Source organism: Halyomorpha halys, unplaced genomic scaffold (genome assembly GCF_000696795.3).
Source record: "Halyomorpha halys isolate HHAL.00 unplaced genomic scaffold, Hhal_1.1 Scaffold485.1, whole genome shotgun sequence".
NCBI classification, from domain to species: domain Eukaryota; kingdom Metazoa; phylum Arthropoda; class Insecta; order Hemiptera; family Pentatomidae; genus Halyomorpha; species Halyomorpha halys.
In genome coordinates, this window is record NW_027114369.1 from 310,342 (window position 1) to 331,333 (window position 20,992).

Consider the following 20,992-nt stretch of genomic DNA (forward strand, 5'->3'; position numbering starts at 1 on the left):
ATTTATCTAGATCATGCTCACACTAATCCCCAACTGCTCTACAACATTGGACCGAATAAGACGTTCTGTTTTCAAAATATTAGTGTTTCAAAGAATATACATTTGGGCGTGTGTAAGTAAATGTAGTGGATGGAATATGCTAAAAATTAATACTGGATCATTTTTATACTAATCCCCAACTTTCAACCTCCAAAAAGGGTCAAAATCCATTTAGCAGTTTTCGAAATATAGGTCTACCAAAAGAAATACGTTTGTGCATAATCCATAATTCATACGTAAGGAATGAAGTAAAAGCGTAAATAACTATAAGCCCTATGGAATAAATACAGGACTGGCGTTGATATGGGCTGGAAGAGCAGAAAGCTTTCCACCCAGTGCTGCAGATTCACCCGACCATAAAATACCCGCTCAGAGCCTTGACAATACACGTTTTACCCGACAAATATTCTGCTCTTGGAGAATTGTTATAATTAATTGTAACTGTATGGCTATTACAATCATTATTGTAATGTCACACTAGCTCTGACCTGATAGTTGATAGTTCAAATAATGTCTGTGAAGCAACTGTCACATTAACTATCACATGTGTATGCCTTAACAGTAAACTATCATATAGTTTCCGTTATTGCGGCAAATGTTTTAGCCATTACCATAGTGTAGCTATTTGATAGTTACAATCATGATAGTATTTTTCATTACCACGATAGTTTTACTGTCGTGACTGCAATGTAGCACTGGGTGTCGCGTGACGTACAAGTAACGCCAGTTGACTAACATTCGCATTAAATGTCATATGGATACCCCTTGACAGTGAACTATCACAACATATCAACCTTACCATATGTGATGCCGATAGACGGGAAAGCGTTAGTCTTATATATTTGCCCAAAAATATAAAATTGTATCAGCCTCGGGCCCCAAAATAATCCGTTCAGAAACCCAAAAAGGATTCCAACCCATGGACCAAATATATATCCAACCAGGACCCCAAAACAAAATTTGTCCGAGACCTTCAAAATGTATCTACCCAGGGCCCCAAATATAAATCCGACCCGGGACCAAAAAACAAATCGGCCCAAGGACTAAAAATTATATTCATGCCATGCCTCAAAAGTAAATAAACACCGTGCCTCAAAAAGAAAAATGTCACGAGCCCCTAATGTTCTAGGTAAGCCTATGTCCTAAAATTTAATATCTAAGAAAAAATAATAACTTGTTAGTAATAGACAAAGTCTCTAATAATAACCAACAAAACTAGTCGAAAGACTAGTGCACCACTGCACAAGCACACCTATATATAACGTAAATTCATTTTACCCAAAATACCTGAATACCCCTCAATTACCCGTTAAGGTGAAAAATAGCGGAAAATCGGCAGCAATGTTTCCAACAGTTGTAACGACGTTGGATTTGGATAAAAGCCTGAGGGGTTATGAATATTTACGTTTACGCCGATTATCGGAAAATCCCACTTCTATATTGTTCCTTCGTAAAGGGCAAAACTTGTTGTCAGTTGTCGCTGTGCAAATATATTGAAAGTGTGAGGAGAAATAGTGCGCAAAAGGGGGTATTCAATATTTTGAGGGACATTCAAACGTTTTCTGAAATTTTAGAAAATTATTGTGTACCGTCAGAAGTTTGTAGAAAATAGAAGGCTGAAAAAATATTGCACAATATTTTTCCAACTGTCAGAAGCTTTCTCCTCGTGCACCATGAGTGAGCCTCCTGTAAAGAAGTGAAGGCAGGGAAAAATAAAGATGAATAATCAACCCTGCTGCAATTCCCGACGTAGGTTACGATGATCAAATTTCAGTCGATTCCTCAAGCAATTCCTGACCCACACTCTTTCCTACTGCTCCTTATTAAAAGTCTCCGTTTACGCTGCACATAATGCAACTATGATACTTGCAACTTCCGGGTCAGCTCTGGGTAAAGTGACTTAGGCAGATATGGCTTATTCTAATGGGCTGGAGGATTGTAATGACGAATGGAGGCCTATACAAGCTAAAGTGAGTGGACACTCCATAATACTTATACAAAATTTTGGGCTCATTCCTCAACGGCAGAACATTTTCTGTTGGAATAAATTACACAAATTCTACCCTCAGACAAATCTAAGCCAGTACTCCACAAGGTTCAGTCCTTTATCCCATTCTGTTCAACTTCTATGTTCACGACATCGTCCAGTCCACACATACCTCCATAGCTATGTTCGCTGACGATACAGCATTGTTCTCTCAACATGATGACATAATAATAGCTAGAATTCTTTTTGCATCTTTAGTCACCTTAATGGACTAAATTATATTTCAATAAATGGATGATTAGTCTGAACATTGAAAAATGTACTTTAAAAGTTTTTATTCTCATACGCCCACTGATCCTCAAAGGTAAAAATGTAAAATGGAATCCTGCCTGTGATACCTGGGAATTCACCTCGATCGTTCCCTTACCTGGAACCGCCATATTAACTTCAAACTAACACAACCCTAAGCTAGGTTAGTAATGCTATCCTAAATAGAAAATCCAAATTAAAACCAGCAATAGCTATTCTTATTTTTAAAAAAGCTGTCAGGCCACAAAATAAAATCGTAAGAATTGCAGTGGATGCTCCTTGGTTTGTAGGTAACAGTCTATTGCATCGGGAATTATAAATAAAAACAATAGAAGATTACATCAAAAAAAGGCTCATGAAGTTCCACTCCCAGTTACCTACAGTTAAAGGAGAATTGGAACTGCTGGAACTTACAACTTGGGAAACCCAACCACAACTAGAAGACTGACAAGACTGCAGCAGGACATCCTGTTATAAATTCTATTATTTTGTCTCAATTTCTTTTATTTTTCTCTCTTCATCTTTTTCTTAAATTCACTTTCTTTTTTTTTTCCATAAAAAGACGTATTCTCCTAAAATCAGGTGACCCTGATTACATAATACTTTTTATTCACAATTCAGTTTGTATACATATATGTATAATTTATTTATAAAATTTATGATACACCATTAAAGAGAAGTATTATTGGATCACAATATATTTTTCATGCTAACACTTGCAAAATCGTTTCGTGGATCTTGCAACAAGGCCATACACAGGATCAAAACTGGGGGGGGGGAGCAAGCTATAGTCAACCAGGTTATAACATTTCAGCACGGAAAAGGTGAATGAAACCAAATTTTCAAGACAATTATATCTAATTATAGTAGTGTTTTATTGGTTATTATGATTATTTGCTTATTAAATTGATAATTTTTTCACTTCTGGGAGGGGGGCAGCTACCCCCTCTGCGTAAGCCCATACTTGTATAAATGATGTAATGAAATGGAGTGAAGTAATTGATAAAATTCCAATATCTAAAAATAAAAATGATTTGAAGTAAAAACTACACCTTCTTTTTGTAAGCATAAATTTTTCTTTATTTTAAAGTATTTTTTATAAATCTTTAACTTGATTGGCGGATGTAACTACTAGTATATAGATCAATTTTAGTCTTCTAAAATCCCAATGTACCCTCCCTTCTGATAGTAATTGGGCTGAAGTAAATTTTATTATTATTACTTTCAATTTTCAAAATCTTAACAATCTGTTATCAGATGATTAAAAAAAAAACTTGTTTACATAACCTTCTGATAAATCAAAGGTTATAGCGCTATGTTTGAACCAGAGCACCTCTAACCATTGATAATAATGTATACTTTGTAATGGGTACAAAATTAAGGAATGATTACACTGAAATTGAAGGCAGGATATGTGAGTAAATTTTAAATCTCATATACCAGGGTTAGACTTTACTTGGTGTATTCTAATTATTTATTGGCCTCATTATTCTCCCACTAAATACTACTAGTCAAATTAAACATGAATTCACTATTATGACTAAGTAATGTTGTATTTTTAGACATTTTATTTTTTTGGCCTTGTGCCAATGATAGAAGCATGTATTCCCTCTACAATATTGTGTCAGTCCTTGGTAATGCAATAAAATGTTTCTCAGGGCAATAGAAAATCTAGCAGTTATAGCTTGAAGGGGTTTGGATTGGATATCATTAATTTTTTGATAGTATGTATGTATCATTACTTGTAAAGACACATGATTGATGGTTGATTGTCGCATCAGGTTACTTGTAGATATATTGGCCTTTCTGCTTTTAGTTGGACACTCTTGACATTTGATCAATAAAGTCAATATTTCTTAGCTAGGTCCCAGAAAAGTTACTGGATTTAATGCTTTTAATACTAATGCAATTCTTTCAAAATAAAATAAATGTATATTTTAGGAAGTCAATAATTACTTTTAAACAGTTGAGAAGAATGTTTTTTTAGCAGGGGTTAAATCATATAGGATAGGGGAATCTTAAAGTTTATAGCAGGTTCTTTAAGTTTACTTTTTGATATTTTTTTTTTTTACTGCGATGCCTCATTTTCTGTTTCGGAAGCTAGATAATTTATATATTATTTTGAACTGTTTATGCAAAGTTGTTTTTAAATAATGTAAATTGGGTTGATGTATAGAAAAAAACAGTATGTTTAATTAATTGTGTATAATTTTGCACAATTTATTTAATAATTTTTGGTATCTACTTAGCTTTATCTATTTTCATTTATATTTTTTAAGAGGAAGAGTGAGTTAAACAGATAGATGTAGATTTTTTTCTACTGAATCTTTTTCTGATTATTGTAAAGGATGGAGGAGGAAAATTTGAGAAAAAGGAGGGTGTTATGAAACATCCATATTAAGAATCAAAAGTATTTAATTCTCTCTTTATCTGTGTGTCAGAATAGCAAATATTTATTTTATCTGACGTTCTCTAACTAATTAAATTATCAAACATTTGTTATTGACTCATTTTCTAATTGAACCATCTATACATGTCAAAAAATTACTATCTTATTAATTTAAAAAAAAAAAAATCAGATTAAAATTTACACTTCTTGGTTCAAGATCCCAGTTAAAAAGATATATATCCAATATGTCTCCTATTTATAAATGATAAGATCTAAGAATTCATATTATTATTTGTTATTAGTTACTTCATATTTTCTGAACGGTACATAATATTTATTGATATGGGTTTCTCATATATTTGTTGAATTATTCGTTAAATTGCATATGTTAGTAATTCTAATGCCAGTTTTCCTAAAATTTATTGTGTCATCCGACCTTTTCACAAAGTTCAGGTCATTCCTCCAGGTAGTTGACATTTCTAAGGGCTTAAAGAGCAATGGCTATTAACTGCTTTTGTTAAGATGAAATTACTTAATTTCATTATTGTACACGGTTTATTGGTCAAACCTGTACATGTTAATTAGTTCTTATCTTGACATGACGTAATATTAATGTATATATATTAATACTTTAACGTTTCATAGTTTTGCTTATAATTTATTTTTCCAATTTTTACATTTAATTTTTATCGTCTGATTCACTGTAATTATGAAAGTTTAATTAGTGGGTACATGCATACTCTATACATACAAAGATCATAATCTAATCAAATCTATTTATCTAATTAGATAATTCATCTAAATCTAATTAAATAATCAATTAATCAAAAGTGTTAAAATTTATTTTTAAAGACATTTTTAGTATTTCTTTTTAAAACGACCATGATAACTACATGCTGATTTTACTCATTTTCAATTTTTTCTGGTTTAATGTTCTAAACAAAAGGAATTGTCAAAATTTATTTTTATTTTTATTCTATACTTCTCTAATTAATTTGTTTTTGTATATACAGCTTTTAAGTGATTTAAACTACACTGTGAATACATTCTAAGAAATATGTTAGTGTATGGAAATAGATAGGAATAAAGATCTTCACAAATTAAAATGTATTCAACATTCTGTCATTTACTGTATTGGATTTTATGTAACATTATAGTGCTTATTTAGTTCATATCCAAGTAGTTATTATTCATAATGTTATTGTATGTGTACTGATTGCCAATAATTAATTATGAAAATTTTCTATTTTTATTCCCCTACAACTTTGATATTTAGTTTGGATATTAATGCATATTTTAGCAGATTAATCACTTCAAATTATTTAATGATTATCTAAGACTGCTATATTATTCCTAAGAGAAATAGAGAGAAATAGAGGTATGTTATACATAGTTTGAACTATTACTTTCAAAAGTTCTTTTTAACTGTACAATTGTTTCTAAAAAGTTGTTCACTCATTTAGTGTTTGTGACAGCATATTTAAAAATCTACTAATAATTTATTTCTTAAATTATCGAATATTCTGTTACTTCTGACTTAGACTGCTACTTATTTTGTTGATTTCATGTTTAGCCTATTAATTTCGTTATAAATTTAAATATTTATCTTGATTTTAATGTTTTCATTCTCTCCAGGACTTTCATTTGCAGTATGCATATTTTCAAATTTTTACAATACAAATAATCATTTAGTAAAATATTTGTTCATGGTCTTGTTTTAAATAAATATTATATTGTAGGGATAAATAGATATCATATTTACCTATAATTTTTTTGCTTTTGTTTCCCATTTGCGAACTACAGATAAATGAAAATTAAACTCAGTTTTAAAATTTTTTTTCTGCTGTATATTAACCCCTTTTTATAATTACTGTTAGAAGTTAATTTTAATAAATAAGTAATTTCAAAGACCATTATAATTAATTATTTTTAAATTTATTTTAACATAACATATATAATTTCCCTAGATATCCTTACCTAAATATTTTTGGTATAATATTAGTTCAATATACAATTATTTTAGTCGATTTATAGCTTATTGGTCCATAATATAGCTATTTAATGAATTTAATGTGTACCATTTCAGGGAAAATGTGAAAATCTTGAAATATTAACAATTTAAAAAAACGTAAGACATTACCAGTTGATTTTTATGTTTTTATCGTTCGTACTGAGAAAATAAAACCTAACATATTATATGAATTATTTAATACTTGAAAACTTATATTTAGGACAATTCTTATCTACAATTTCATCTTAACTTAGTGTCAGGAAAATGTCTATCTATTATTTAAATTAATTTATTAAATTCAAAGTTTGTTAATTTATAATAATTCTGTATATATTATTATAATAACTCTTACTTATTATAAATGCATTAATTAATTTTTTTAAATTTAATTTAATATTTTTATCTGCTACAACCTTAAGTTACATGGATATTGAAATAGTTGAATGAGTATTGATGTTGGTTTGGAAAATTTGGTTCAAGACAATTTATTGGTAACTTTATGAAACATGAAGTGAAAGACTCTTTTCCTCATGTATTTCATTTCTAACAATATCCAATGAAATATTTTAAATATATCTATCATTTACTTTTTAAAAAGTGGAGAACTGATGCTGGTTAATACACCTTTCTTAAAAATTGTCTGAGTAAGGTAAGATTAATTATTATGTTGCCCCCCACTCCACTTCTAGGAGTACCCACCCCCAGTTCATTCTTGTCCAATCCCCCTACCACTGCTTCTCTAGTCTTCCCTGATCTGCTTTGCTGTATAGCAGTTCAGAGCTGTCACTATTAACGTGTTATAAAAAAGTTCCTAATTTTAATGTGTCAATGATGCCATGAATATCTTCTATTTTCTTTTTTAAAAAATTACTCAGTGTGTTCCATTTTTATTATTTATAGTGTTCTCATTAAAATTACTTTTCTGTTTTCTAGAATATTTAAATTTTTTTAGAGTTACAATTTTCCTTCAAAATTAATATATCATTTTGGATAATTTTCATGCTAAATAATTGAACTGCATTAATTTCTCTTTAATTTAAACTGCGTTTTACTAGAAAAGAAGTTTGGACTGGCTCGGTGATTAACTTTTAAATTATGGGTTTGGATTCTAGGAGGTCCTCCTATGAAGAATGACCTCCCAGACACAAGACGAAGGAATTTCTGAAACAAGTTTTTCGCACAATGAAGAAAATCCTATAGTTCAGACTGACGGAGCAGTTAATTCAACTAGGGGTGAGCCGGAATAATTAATTTTGCCTTGATAATAATTTATTTATCTTAGATTTCATAGTTGGGCTAACTAGTCTTGGCTTCTTTAACCATGGATGCCCTATTTTTTTAATCATATTTATTTTATGATTAGTTAATTAATATTTTATTCAGTTATTCAAGCTATTTAAGAATATTTTTGTATAAGGTAATCATTAAATCTTTCGGGAACCCCACTGGATTTGTATCACTGATTACTTATTCTAATATTTGAAAGATTCTAGTTCTTTCTCTCTTTTAATTTCAATATTTCATGGTAACAATATCAATGTGAATAACTTGTTTTTTGTTGTTATCGTTAATAATGTTAATCAGTTGAGGGACACCATTATCTCCCTTTATATTTTGAATGATAGGTATAAATGAACTGGCATTTTTTTTACCCGTAGTAACTTTTTTAATTTCTTTAGTTTTATTGATTTTTTTGCTATTTTTTAGAACTATAATACTGTAAATGACTATAAAAAGTTTGTTTTAATCCAATAATATGAATCTTTTAAAAACTTTAATAAGGATATCTTGAGTTATATGTAACTTAAAATCTCATTGTATTTGAGAAGTTAATTTAATGAATAAAATAATATTTCATTGTTTAATTTAAAAAATTAAAATAATACTTTATTGTTTAATTAAAAAAATTAAAATAATATTTTATTGTTCTTTTTTATACGATTCAATATTTATTGAATTTATATAATATATACATTCAATGAATTTAAAGTTCAGCATAGGAAATAAATATCTCCGAGCTAATTAAAAATTTCTTAACTAATAATTTTATATTCCTAAATTAGATTAAAATGAATGCTGATGATATGATGAACTATTCTAAATGTAAATATTTTATTTTTTTTTAAATAAATTAATCCTGCTTATGTTAATAATTCCACATCGATTACATTTTGAGCATGATTTTTTGTTAAAATTAGATTAAATTTTTATTTGTGGGTTTAATAAATCTCTGTCCACTTCTAAATAGTGTGACATACTGTAATTAAGACATAATGTTAGTAATCATTTGGTTGTTTATTATTTTATTAATCAGTTAGTTTTTGTTCTAGTTGTTTCATAATTTATTTGTTCATTGTATCCATCTATTCTTTTACTAGTTTTAAATTAGGTGGTGACAATAATTTATTAGCCAATTGATTTTGTATTTGATTTATATTTCAAATTAGTTAAAATATATTTTGGGTTGGTTACACCTCATTCTGATCTAGGTTTCTTTTTCAAATCAATATGATCAATATTGTGTTGAAAAATATATTAGCATCATTTGGTACCAGGTCATTTTTCTTATAATGATTTGGTTGTTTAATAAATTAAAGTTTGAAAAAGTTTCTCCGTGTTATCAATAGATAAAATTCCACTTTTATTTAGTTGAAAATTACATATTAATGTCAGTACGCTATGGTCGCATACTCAATTTAATAACTAGCAAAAAATATAAGCCTAAAGAAAAAATGATCTGTAGAAAGTCTCTAAATCTTTTCTTGACCCTTTATCAATAGCTTTGGAAAATACAAAAAAATATCTTTTAGTTCCACCAATAAATTTAAAAGTACAAATACAGCACTATGTCAAAAAATTGTAAAAGTATTTTTAATGCTGCCGTGCAGTGATAATAATACCCTTATCAATCATATTGCACTAATATAATTGCTAATCAACTATTAATAATTATGTCATCTATATATTTACAAACTTTCAACTAAGTGCTACATTTGTTGTAAATGAGTTATCTTGAGCAAAGATTGTTATCTCAAGAACTGTTAGACATACACACCTGTATAACCACTCCAAATGAAGCTTGTTAAATTAACTGTAAACTATTTTATAATGATTTCTAATTAATATAAAATATCTTACTCGCCGGAACTGAAAAGACATCGGCTTCTTACTAGCGCGCATGTGTACCAACTCAACATGCTTGTCTGCCATGGCCTCCTCAATTTTATATGGGTTATTCTTACGCCGAAAAAAAAAAGTTTTATTAAAATTTATCCCAGCAATACTCTTGCCGATCATGATAATCAGTCATTCACTTTCATGAGTAGTATATTATATTATAAACGGAATAGGAGGGCGTAAAAGACCTCAAATCAGCCGCCATTAGTGGAGAATTTTGTAGAAAGGAGCATTTGGCTTCCTCCTGCGTTCCTTGATAATTCAACAGCTATAAATATTATATTTTTCTATTGCTGAAAGAAAATTTAAACGTTTTGTGAATATTAGAAAAAATATTTTGACGGGCACAAATCAGTACAAATATACCATTTAACTGCACCACATATTGTCCTTTCTTAGTCGGTAGGGAGGGGAGATCATCATTCACCTAAACGCGACTTAATAACTCTTAAAAAATGAACTATAATTTCCATAAAATTAACTGAAACGAATGTCCTGTGACATGCCTAAGAAGAAAGAGCAATGAGACAATTAACTCATTATAATTTAACTAACTAAATAATTAACAACTCTACAGATAAATGTAGAGGACTCATGCATTGCTAGATGCATTGGCCTTGAGGAAACAGAAAATTCCGATAAATGAAGATTTCCTCACCAAAACTCTATTCTGTCAATAAATAACCCATAGTATTGAAATTACTCATTAATACTATTCTCTGATTAGTGTATATGTAATTTTTAAAAAAATCCATAATTTACATTAAGCTTTAAATCGAATTTAATTAACTTATCAAAATCTCACATATTCTGACGAAAAGGATATATTTTATTTAAAAGTAAGTTCTCTCAAGGTTTTCAGAAGAATCAATTTAAATATTAATAAGGAATTTTAAATAAACTGTTTAATAATAGATTATTTTATAAAAGTACAGATTAAATTAATTGTTAGTACAACAGGAAAACAAATAAATATTTCCAAGCCCATATGTTATTAGACAGCCAAATAATAGATTGAGATGTCGATTGACAAAAAAGTGTAATTCATCATGTTTTAATTAAAAAAGGAGAAAAAAAAAATTGATTGCAGTTTTTCTGATTGAGACTTGATTTGACCATGTAATACTATTAACTATTATATTCATCCCAATAAATATTTTCCTCCCTAAAGATTGAAGGGACTTATCGATAGTGATCTTTCAGTGTCTTTATTGGCCAAACCATTGATATGTAATGTGTCCATTACACTTGTAAATCATTGTTTATGGTGTGATTTTAAATTAATTATGTTTTCTTTATGTTCAAATTCAAGTTATAATAGGGTATAACTTATTTGCCGTAGATTGATTCTAGTATCGAAATTAATCATTGAGCTTCATGCTGACCATACGATCACCTAGTGTTATGAACAATCTACAATTGGTATTCATCTGCACCGAAAATATAGGTACCTCGTAAGGTTAAAGTTGTACATTTTATTTTCGCTTAGTAACATCTAAGTTGTGCATCTTATTCTCTGTTAATAAAGTTTCAAAAAATCAATCGGTAAAGTTCCATAAAGTTACCTAACTCCAAAAAGACTTTTTTTCTAATTAGACTTAGTGAACACTGATCGTGGTTTTATTGTTATGGATACATAACAGTTACCTAACCTGATAGGTAAATACCTAAGCTACCTAAATCCAACTAGTTTTTTTTTTTATTTCTTATTTTAATTATAGTTGATGAATGCTGATCGGAATTTTATTTGTTTTGTTGTATAGATAAGATTTATCGGTTTTAGCACACATCTCATCAAGATATTCTAAACGAAAATCAATATAAAATTTACTGTATGACGTATGAACGTGACATTACGCTCTTTGGAGTGGACTTAATAAATGTCCGTTCGATAATTTCATTGTTTACTAAAGCTGTTGATAAATGAACGTAGTGTTATTATTATACTACCAAAACATTTTATTGGTTCAAAATTACTTTTATAGCGTTATTAAAATCTCGACTATATGTTTTATATTTCTGTATAGAAACCTGAAATCGATTTTTTTTATTTTATAACTCCTCTGTTTTTATTAAAACAGTTCGAATTACATTTTTCTTCGATAAATGTCGCATTCAAATATCGATCGATTATTTGACTGTCACTAATAAAGTATGTGCTTGAAATTATTTACCTGCCTGTTGACTCTAATCAATATTTAATTTAATTTTTATTTCTACTTCCACTGTAAATGAAATCTATTGCGTTTGTGCAATATTTCAAATTCGAGTTTTCAAAGGAAACACACAAGAAAAGGGATTGATACTACCATAAAATATATATAATAATAATATATACATTTTGAGGTCCTCTGAGTCCAAATAACTAAGTTTCGCAAAATGGTCTTTGTGAACAGCCTAACTCAAAAACGAAAAGCCGCAAGAAACTGAAATTTCATTTTAAGGGGGGGGTGAGTAGGGGTATGCCTAGGATGGTACAGCAACTTTTTCAACAAAATCGACCGATTGGAAGTGCCACTTTATACAATCGATTTTTCGATTTTTTTATTTCCTCTAAAATTACTTTATCGATTTTGATCAAATTTGGTGAATCAATGATCAATTAAGTGCTTTTTAATAACTGATGAGTTTTTAATAGACTTAACTGGGCTCTAATGAAAATTTTTCCAAAAAATCGTCCTCTAAAGTATTTTTAATTTTGTTCATTTAAAAAACAATTACCATTTCTCATTGTAAGCATTAATAAACAATGAATAAAAACAGTATATTACAGAATTTTATGTATAATTAAAAGGAAAAAAATAAATACATCAGATTCGAACACGAAAAGCCGAAACCGCAAGATCTTGCCCAATTGCATGCCGGTTTCGTTCTCTTTTCCTAAACTGTTGTATTCTACCAAATGGAAAATTTAGATTTGTTATTACTACCTCAAGAAATCTTAAAATATGAATTTTTGTGGCAACAAAAAAATAAAAAAAATTTGTAATTTTCGCCTTTCCTGGTCCGGGATTCCCCCCTCCCCAAAAAAACAACGAAAAATAGCGTTAACTCCAACTCGAGTCCACCAATCTTAACAAAACTTGAAGACGTAAGTAGGTATGGTAAGCAAAAAATGTGTGATGCGCCTGCTGCACCAGATTTTTTATAATCTAATCCATTATTAAACTGTTTATTAGAAAACAATAAATTATGCTCAAATCGTTGAGAAACTTAAGTTTTCAATAAAAATATTTGGCATCAATAGTTTTTTTTAATAACTTTTTGATATTGTATATATTTTCGTAGATTAAATTACTGAAATTTTAGATTTTCATCCTTTTTAAGTGACGTCCTTCCTCATGATGTAGAGAGCTGAGGATCAACCATCCTCGTATCCTTCTCAGTTTTTTTCAATCCTAAATAAATAATTTTTTTTTTTTTGTATTTTGATATTTGTCTTAAATGTTTCGAGATTTCTTGCTTCTCACGTAGATAAGTATTCGTTATCGTACCTTTTATCTCAAACTGCCGAGCCCGCAAAATCTGAAATTAATTTTTGATTATCACCGTTCCTGTTATTTGCTTTTTATTGTTTGTTATTTTAAAAATATAATGAAATGTGTTCAATATTTAATAATGAAGATGCTATGACGTTGAGTAATGAATTCATAAATACTGTATTAAGCTAATTTAGTGGATATTGCATGAGTAATGTGTTTGCATTCATTACTCTGACAACAATGATTTACGATCGGTTCGACATAATCTACTTGTTGGTGATACATTGCATCAATACGCTTCTTATGTTAGATTTGTATTAAAATACAAGAATAGATTTTTCAAAATTATCTACCATTGAAATGATTTTGGTTGTTATATAAAAATTTTTCTTTTCTGCCCATCGCTTAAATTTTTGTAAGTTAAACGTATGAGCGTGAATCACCCGAACAAATATATTGCCTTAGTTTGCGAAGTAGTAGCACATGCAGGCGCAATCTTCTGTCTTCAGTGCTTAACCGCATGGTATCCTTTATCCCTCCCTCGTATCGCTGTATACCTTTGCTTTTTCGGATCTTTATAATTATTAGGGTAATTTATTCCTGATACTCTGTCTCAACCTGCTGTAGTCTCTCTGAAGAGTTATTCACTAGCGATATCGTCTGCGCAGTGGAGCACTTTTTCTATCAGTTCTGCAGAAGGGGAGTCCATCCTCGAAGAAAATCAACAGCAAAAGACGCAGACTACCCCTAAGTTTTAATCCTTGTTCTAGAAAAAAATATTTGAACTCTTAGTTGGTTATCCATACTATTTCTTTAGGGGTTTTCATTCAAACACTGCCAAAAGATCTTCAAGGATACTTTTCATTTTAAGTATTCTCCTTATTTCATTTCATAGAACTAAGTCGAAGACTTTCAGGATCGGGAACTTGTCCATGTGATTGTAATATCACCATTTTCTTCTTTAATTCTTCTTATGCTGTTTCTCTTGATCATGTTTATGTCCATACAGCTTCGTTGGTTAATTAGCTGGTTGGCTAATTACTCGCATCATTTGTTTTGGTCTTCCATTCTTGTTAAGATGAACTTTTGCTTTTCATATATTCATTGTCAATGAGTCATTGTGAAGAGAAACGGATTACCAGTGTATTTATCTTGCCAAGTATATTTTCTGTGTAAGTATTCAAATGATTTGTTTTTTCAAAATAATTCTGTATTTCATCATAAGTTTTATCTTACCGTCACGTAAGCTATGATATTCAGTAACTCAGAAAAAAACCGTATAACATAAAAAAAAAATAATAGTTCATTCTACAGACATTTCGAAAGAATCCGTGATGTCAGGAAATATAATTTAGGTATCCTACAAAACGATGGTTGAGATTAGATGTTTCTAAAATGATGCATTGAATCTTTTATTATTATACGTATTAAAGTCGTATTCTTGTTTAGTTTTTTTCTGTTATTTTTGAGGTATTGTAGCTTAAGCCACGATATGCCATGTTCTGTGATGAGTAATGTTTTATGTCTCAGTAATGACTAATGATGGTACTATTTACTGTTTTGCTTTTTCATAATAGTTATACGGTCACGTTTACTAAAAGAACGGTTTGTTCTTTTTAAGATTATTTTGTTTTATATTATTAATTTTAAAAATAAAATAACAGATAAATTGTCCATCGTTAAATTGATATCGGCAGTACTTTTTTTCGGTTTTTACATAAATTACAAACATATTTTATATATATTACATAAAATCTCACATGTTTTGTCAGCTTTTCGTCGTTGAACGGCTGGGCTAATAAAGACCAAATTTATATTATATTGTTTGGAGCCTGTAGGTGTTTAAAAAATAATTAAAATCTGTACCGCCACAACCCATGAAGGGTTCCGTACTTTGTGAGGAAGTACTGTCACTAGACCAACGATCGTGTAAGGAGGTGATTTGGTCAGAACCACGCTGGACCGCCAGATTTTTACCCAATTAAGGGTACCCAATTTTTATGAGGCTGGGTGGACTTCAGGAGGCTCCAGAACCCACTGGATTTACTTACAGCTATAGTGTACCAGAAAATAATTTTCTGCCCAGCCGGATTCGAACCTGCGTCCTTGGAGTTTGTAGTATCGTGCGTGGTAAGGCACAGCGCTCCCAAAAGTGTGTTTAGTAACATTAAACCTCCTAGTCCTAGTCTATAATTTTGAAACAAAATGGAGGACGTACTGAAGTTTTATTTTATTATATATTTATTTTATTATATTTGTTTTATATCATTTGGCCCGAAATCATTGGCGGTATTTCATTAAATAGTTACAAACTCCCAACCCATGCCAAAGTCGGAACTTAGAACACGTGGAAGCCACACATACTTAGAGCTCTTGAAGATAGACTATAGATTTAAGAATTTGTAGACTTTGGATCGAGTGATTGATTATTCTTTATTTTTACTTTTCGTGCAGAACTCAACAGGTCTGAATGCTTTTGCTTTTCGTTGTTCTGCTCGGGTGTCAGAAGATCCAACAATTTGTTTCTGAATGTCTCAGGTGAACGCCTACCCAACTACATTTAAAAATCTTTTTCTAACGGATTTTTAAAGAATAATATTACTAAGCTGTAATTTACAGCTATAATCAATGCACTATTTAGTAGTGTTTAAAAATCAAAAGTAATCAACTATCCTCTAATAGTTTTTCTAAAATTGTGTTGATAAGTCTGTTAGAAAGCGTAAGAGGCCTCTTATCAGTCTTAGCTATCACTACTTCTAACTCTTTATTTTCCTATAAATCCACTTCTACTTTAACTAATTTTATTTTACCGCTGTAAAACAGTAAATAGGACCTGTTGTAACTAGTAGGGGTAAAGCAAGTTTTGGAATAAGTATATTTTTATATCTTCTAGTTCCTACCTTCAACTGACCGCTAAAAGCCTGTCTAAACGGTCAATATTATTAAGTGGATATAGAATATCTTCATTTAGTTAGGTGTAGTGAAAAAGATATCTTCCATGTTTTTTTTCTTTAATTTATTTAATGCGATTTACAACTGTATAAATAATAAATACAATAAGTAAATATGTTGTATGTTTCATATACACGTGAAAATCTTGGGAAGGAACCACCCATTGGTACTTCAAGCATCAATTTAAATTAGAAGGTCCCGTGGCCATCTTCTTTTCAGACGCCTCGGAGGGTTATCAGGGATTGTTAAGGATGAAAGGTTAAGAATTAATGGGTTAGGATGGGTAATGAGTTTGGAATGAAAAGACGCATATCTGTTTTGGGCCAAATCTGCAACGAATGGGATGTTAAGGGCTTTGTGGATGAGTTCATTTGTAACGTAATAAGAAGCAGCAAGGATTTTACGTAGGATTTTGGATTGTAAGGATTGGATGCGGGAAGAATTTGATGGCTTGGCAGAGCCCCACAGCTCAATTCCATATGTCCAAATTGGTCTGATTATCGTAGTGTATAATAATTTTTTGTAGTGAATGGGAAGTTTAGAGCGTTTGTCAAGTAAGTGTTGTAGCAATCGGAATCTACGAGCAGTTTCTTGTCTTCAGAGTTGTATGTGGATTCTTTGTAAGTCTCTTTCTTCCATGCTTAAATTTCTTTAATTATAAATCACTCATAAATGACGTTTCATGACCATCGCTGGGGCCCCATCTTCCATCCCAAGTATGCTTCAAATTATATAAAAAATGTATTTATTCTGTTTATATTCCAAATACGTAAGCTTTAGTAGGATTAAAATAATTATTTTTCATTTTTGCTTTCTATTTAATTTATTATATTACGTGGATTATTATTATATTATTAGGATCTCTCCCCATTTAGTTTACAAATTAAAATCAAATTATTTTGTCTACCGTTGTCTCATTAATTAAAATTTTCACTCATCTGTTTATATTATAAACTTCTTCAATATATTGACTGTCTGAGGGGTAGTGGAGTTTGTTACGGCGTCACCCTAGCAACCTTGAGTCCGCAGGGGCGGAGGTACAATTACGGTCTGGATGGATTTACTTTTATTTCTTGGCGGTTTCCCAAAATGAGTACTCAACATTCTCTTTTTGGCTAAAATGGGTTGATAACCTATAGAATAATCATCCCGTTTGTCAAAAAAATTCAGTTTGGGAGTAAACGTTATGAAAAAAAAGTCCGTTGCAATGAAAATAATGTGAGCTATTTGGTCAGATTCAAGGAGAGCGTGGCGAAATATTGTCGGGAAGGAAGATAAATGTTGTAAAGATTTAACACAAGCTTAAATAATAGCTTGTTTTAATCAAAGTCGGTTTTAAAATAGCTTTTTTGTTTCAATGAACTGAAATTGTCTCAATTTTTATTTTAAGATTCTAAGAGTTTGTCTAAAATATTTTTACTTAAATTAGCAAAGAACTTCAAATAAATGTAATTAATTCACCATTCACCATATTCTTATTTATATATTTATCACAGCTTTTATTTTATAACAATTTTGTGTAAGACACTCAAAAACATGGTAACTGAAAAAATGAAAATTTTTACGATGTTGAAATGTTTATCAATTTCAATTTGCTATCTTCATTCAGCTAGCACTTACAGTATCTCGATACCTACATTATTATTTTCGAAATTTGAATCTCCTAAAATTCCTTAAAAAATCGATTAAATCAGCTTTTAATAATTTGTTAATGGCTACTTCAATTAACAGGTTAATGCCGTAGTTAAAGTTAAGTACCGTAATATATAAAATGATTACCATTATATCCGAATGTATTTTCCGTATACCGTTTCAGTTTTTATACAATATATGTTTTAGAAGAAAATGCCAGTTATTGAAGGATGGATACTTATGCAAAAATGTAGTTGAGTGTCATTACCTCACATTTTTATCTTCTTCCATTTTTAGTCCGTTGTTGAGATACGATTTTTTTACCTTTAAAAATTACCTCAATTTTTCAGAGTACTCTTTGTTTGGACTGGTTTTTATTGTTTCTTCAACAATTTTACTTCATATTTTTTTTTCCATTTATATACTTTTGAGCTTAGGATAACAGTTATCACTAAGCTATTGAAGATAACATTACGGTTGAAAGTTGACTTGGCTGTTGGAAGTCTGATGTAAATATGTACATATTGTTGAAAGTCTACAATGCTTATCTATTTCCTCGGATTAAAAGCCAATGAAATGCCTACTTGTAGTGGAGATGGGTGGTAAGATGTCGCGGTTTTTCAAGCTCACGCGTTTAATAATATTATTAAAATAAAAAATAATATATAAAAGGAATGAATCATAATGTATCTAATCTACAATGTATATAATCTATGTGAATCATAATGTATGTAAAGGAATGAATAATATGTATTGAATCGCCTTACTGAGATAGCTGAATGGGAAGTTGTTTTACTCCACATTTTCTAATTACGGCATTGTTATAACCACATTCACCCCAACCAAAAAAATAAAATGTAAATAGTAATAATAAAGGCCTAACGACCCCGATACCACCAATCGCTTTCTACATTCATCCTCATGCCCATCCAAACCAAATTCTACTAAATTAGTTTTAACGTAATCCTCCCAACTACTTTTCGGTCTATCCTTCGGTCAGTGTTTATTAACATTTTAGTGATCCACGCGTTACTAAGCCCTACAACCATATACGCCGCAATGCTGTAACTTCAATTATATTTACCGTGTACATTTCTCTCAATAGCCTTCTAAATTCTGCCTTCTAAAATTATTTTACGTAATACTTTATTTTCGAAAACCTTAAAGCCCTGTTCGTCCCTTAGTGTAAGAAACCACGTCTCGCATCCATTAAGAACAATAGGAAGGATAATAGGTTTTTAAATTCTAATTTTTAAGTTTTTGGATAGAAGGCGCGAGCTAAGGAGTTTCTTAATATAATAACAAGCATTTCCCGCCTTCACCCTTTTTGTTTCCTCATCAATGTTGTTTTTTCTAGTTACCGTAGAACCTAAATACTTAAAGCTATCTTCCTGTTCAAACGTATTTCCTCCTACATCTATATCACCGTAATTGTTCGCATTTCTACTGCTAACCATGTATTTTGTTTTATCCCTATTTATTCAAGCCCTGATTACCGCAGTTGTATTTAGTTCTGTAGTTTCCTTGTCCTTACCCAATAATACTAAATTATCAGCATACCCAAGCACCAGTATTTTACCACCCAAAGTTAAGCCATTTTCGGTATTCATCACACTTTTTATGACGTATTCTAGTGCTAGATTAAGTAATATAGGTGATAAAAAATGGCCTTATTTTAAATCCAACCGGTCCTCGAATTTCTCAGCAAAATGATTACCGTTTCGTACCTTATTAAACGCTTCGGTAATGCACATCCGTATGAGATTTACTAACCTCTTTGGTATAAACTGAATAATAAAATTGTAAATTGACAAGCAATGTATCAAAGAAAAAAATTAATCCCCAAAACCTTGTTCTAAGGTTATGAAACAAACCCAAATTCTATAAATATGTGTTTTTTTCTTTCATTTTTAAATTACATAGTTATCATTATTTTTTACTTTATTATATAATTTTTAAATAATTCATCCTTATTATTTATAACTGTTAAATTACTTCGACATTGTAATAGTTATAGGTGTCTGTTGCAAGAGACTATTTGTCCTTACCATTGTAAATTGTTAAATGAAGATCTAACTGTATATAATTAGCATGAAAGGCCCACCCGGAAGATCTAGCAATAAAGAAATACAGATATAAATAAAAAAAATACAGCTGAGCGGAAGTCTATTATTTTCAGAAAAATGACTACAAAAATAAATGTTGCTGCAAAAATAAATTTTCAATTAATAGCCTTTGTGAATATTTTATTTTATCAATGAATATTATATTTTTCGAAGTTGTTAATTTAGTCATTTTTTTGACATTTTACTCTTTTAAGGAAATTTATTAAAAGAAATTGTTATTAAGTTATGAAACTTGATGGAAGCAGTCTATTACTATGAATTTATTTATGAAGGTTTGTACTATGAATGAAAACAGTTTTTATAATTACTCATTTTTTAAAATTAAAATTAATTGTATCTGAAACGAAAATTTCCGTTTAACATTTTAGAAAGGTACAGTGGTCGTAAAATTACTTAAAAAATACAAGTTATACTTCTTCGCATTTTATTACTCTAGGAAACTTTTAGGTTTTGGACAATTTAATTTTGGTTTGTATATAATTCATATCATAAGTTCTATATATATAAAAAAAGAATTTTTTCTATTATACATCAACAATTTCATATTTTGCAACCAAAATCCTTTCTCGTTATATCTGTAGGCTTGCGTCATACTCGCTGAGGAACAAGGCTTGGTGTCTATGTGCTATTGTCACAGAATGCAAATTTCATAACTTGGGTCGGTCCATTCCAAGGGATCTAGAAATAAACTAAATGGTTATTTGATCAGGTCAGAAAAATTTAAAAAACGTACTTTTTCGGCTAATTCGTTGATGTTTTCGTGGTTCAAAAATAATTTTTGACTATATTACGGCATTTTAAAATTTTTTTTTTTATAATTTTCCATCTGTAATATCTCTCATGAGAGACAAGATTAAGGCTAAATGTACCGATTTTTAGTAAGATTTT

The 20,992-nt window shown here is 29.9% G+C and overlaps 1 protein-coding gene across 8 annotated transcripts in view; it reads left to right on the forward strand.

Annotated features, from left to right (window-relative positions):
- Positions 1 to 3,574: 3,574 nt before the first annotated feature.
- ATP8A (ATPase phospholipid transporting 8A1) overlaps positions 3,575 to 20,992 on the forward strand; it is a 109,547-nt gene continuing 92,129 nt past the window's right edge. For 2 of the 8 annotated variants that reach the window (XM_014424944.3, XM_067051565.1), the window contains exons 1-2: positions 3,584 to 3,749; positions 7,848 to 7,968. In XM_014424944.3, the coding sequence (XP_014280430.1) occupies positions 7,866 to 7,968 (103 nt within the window). In that variant the 5' untranslated portion in view covers positions 3,584 to 3,749; positions 7,848 to 7,865. Of the gene's footprint in view, positions 3,750 to 7,452; positions 7,610 to 7,827; positions 7,969 to 20,992 lie in introns of those variants that run through there. The other 6 variants (XM_014424951.2, XM_014424952.2, XM_014424948.2 and 3 more) reach the window with 6 other exon arrangements.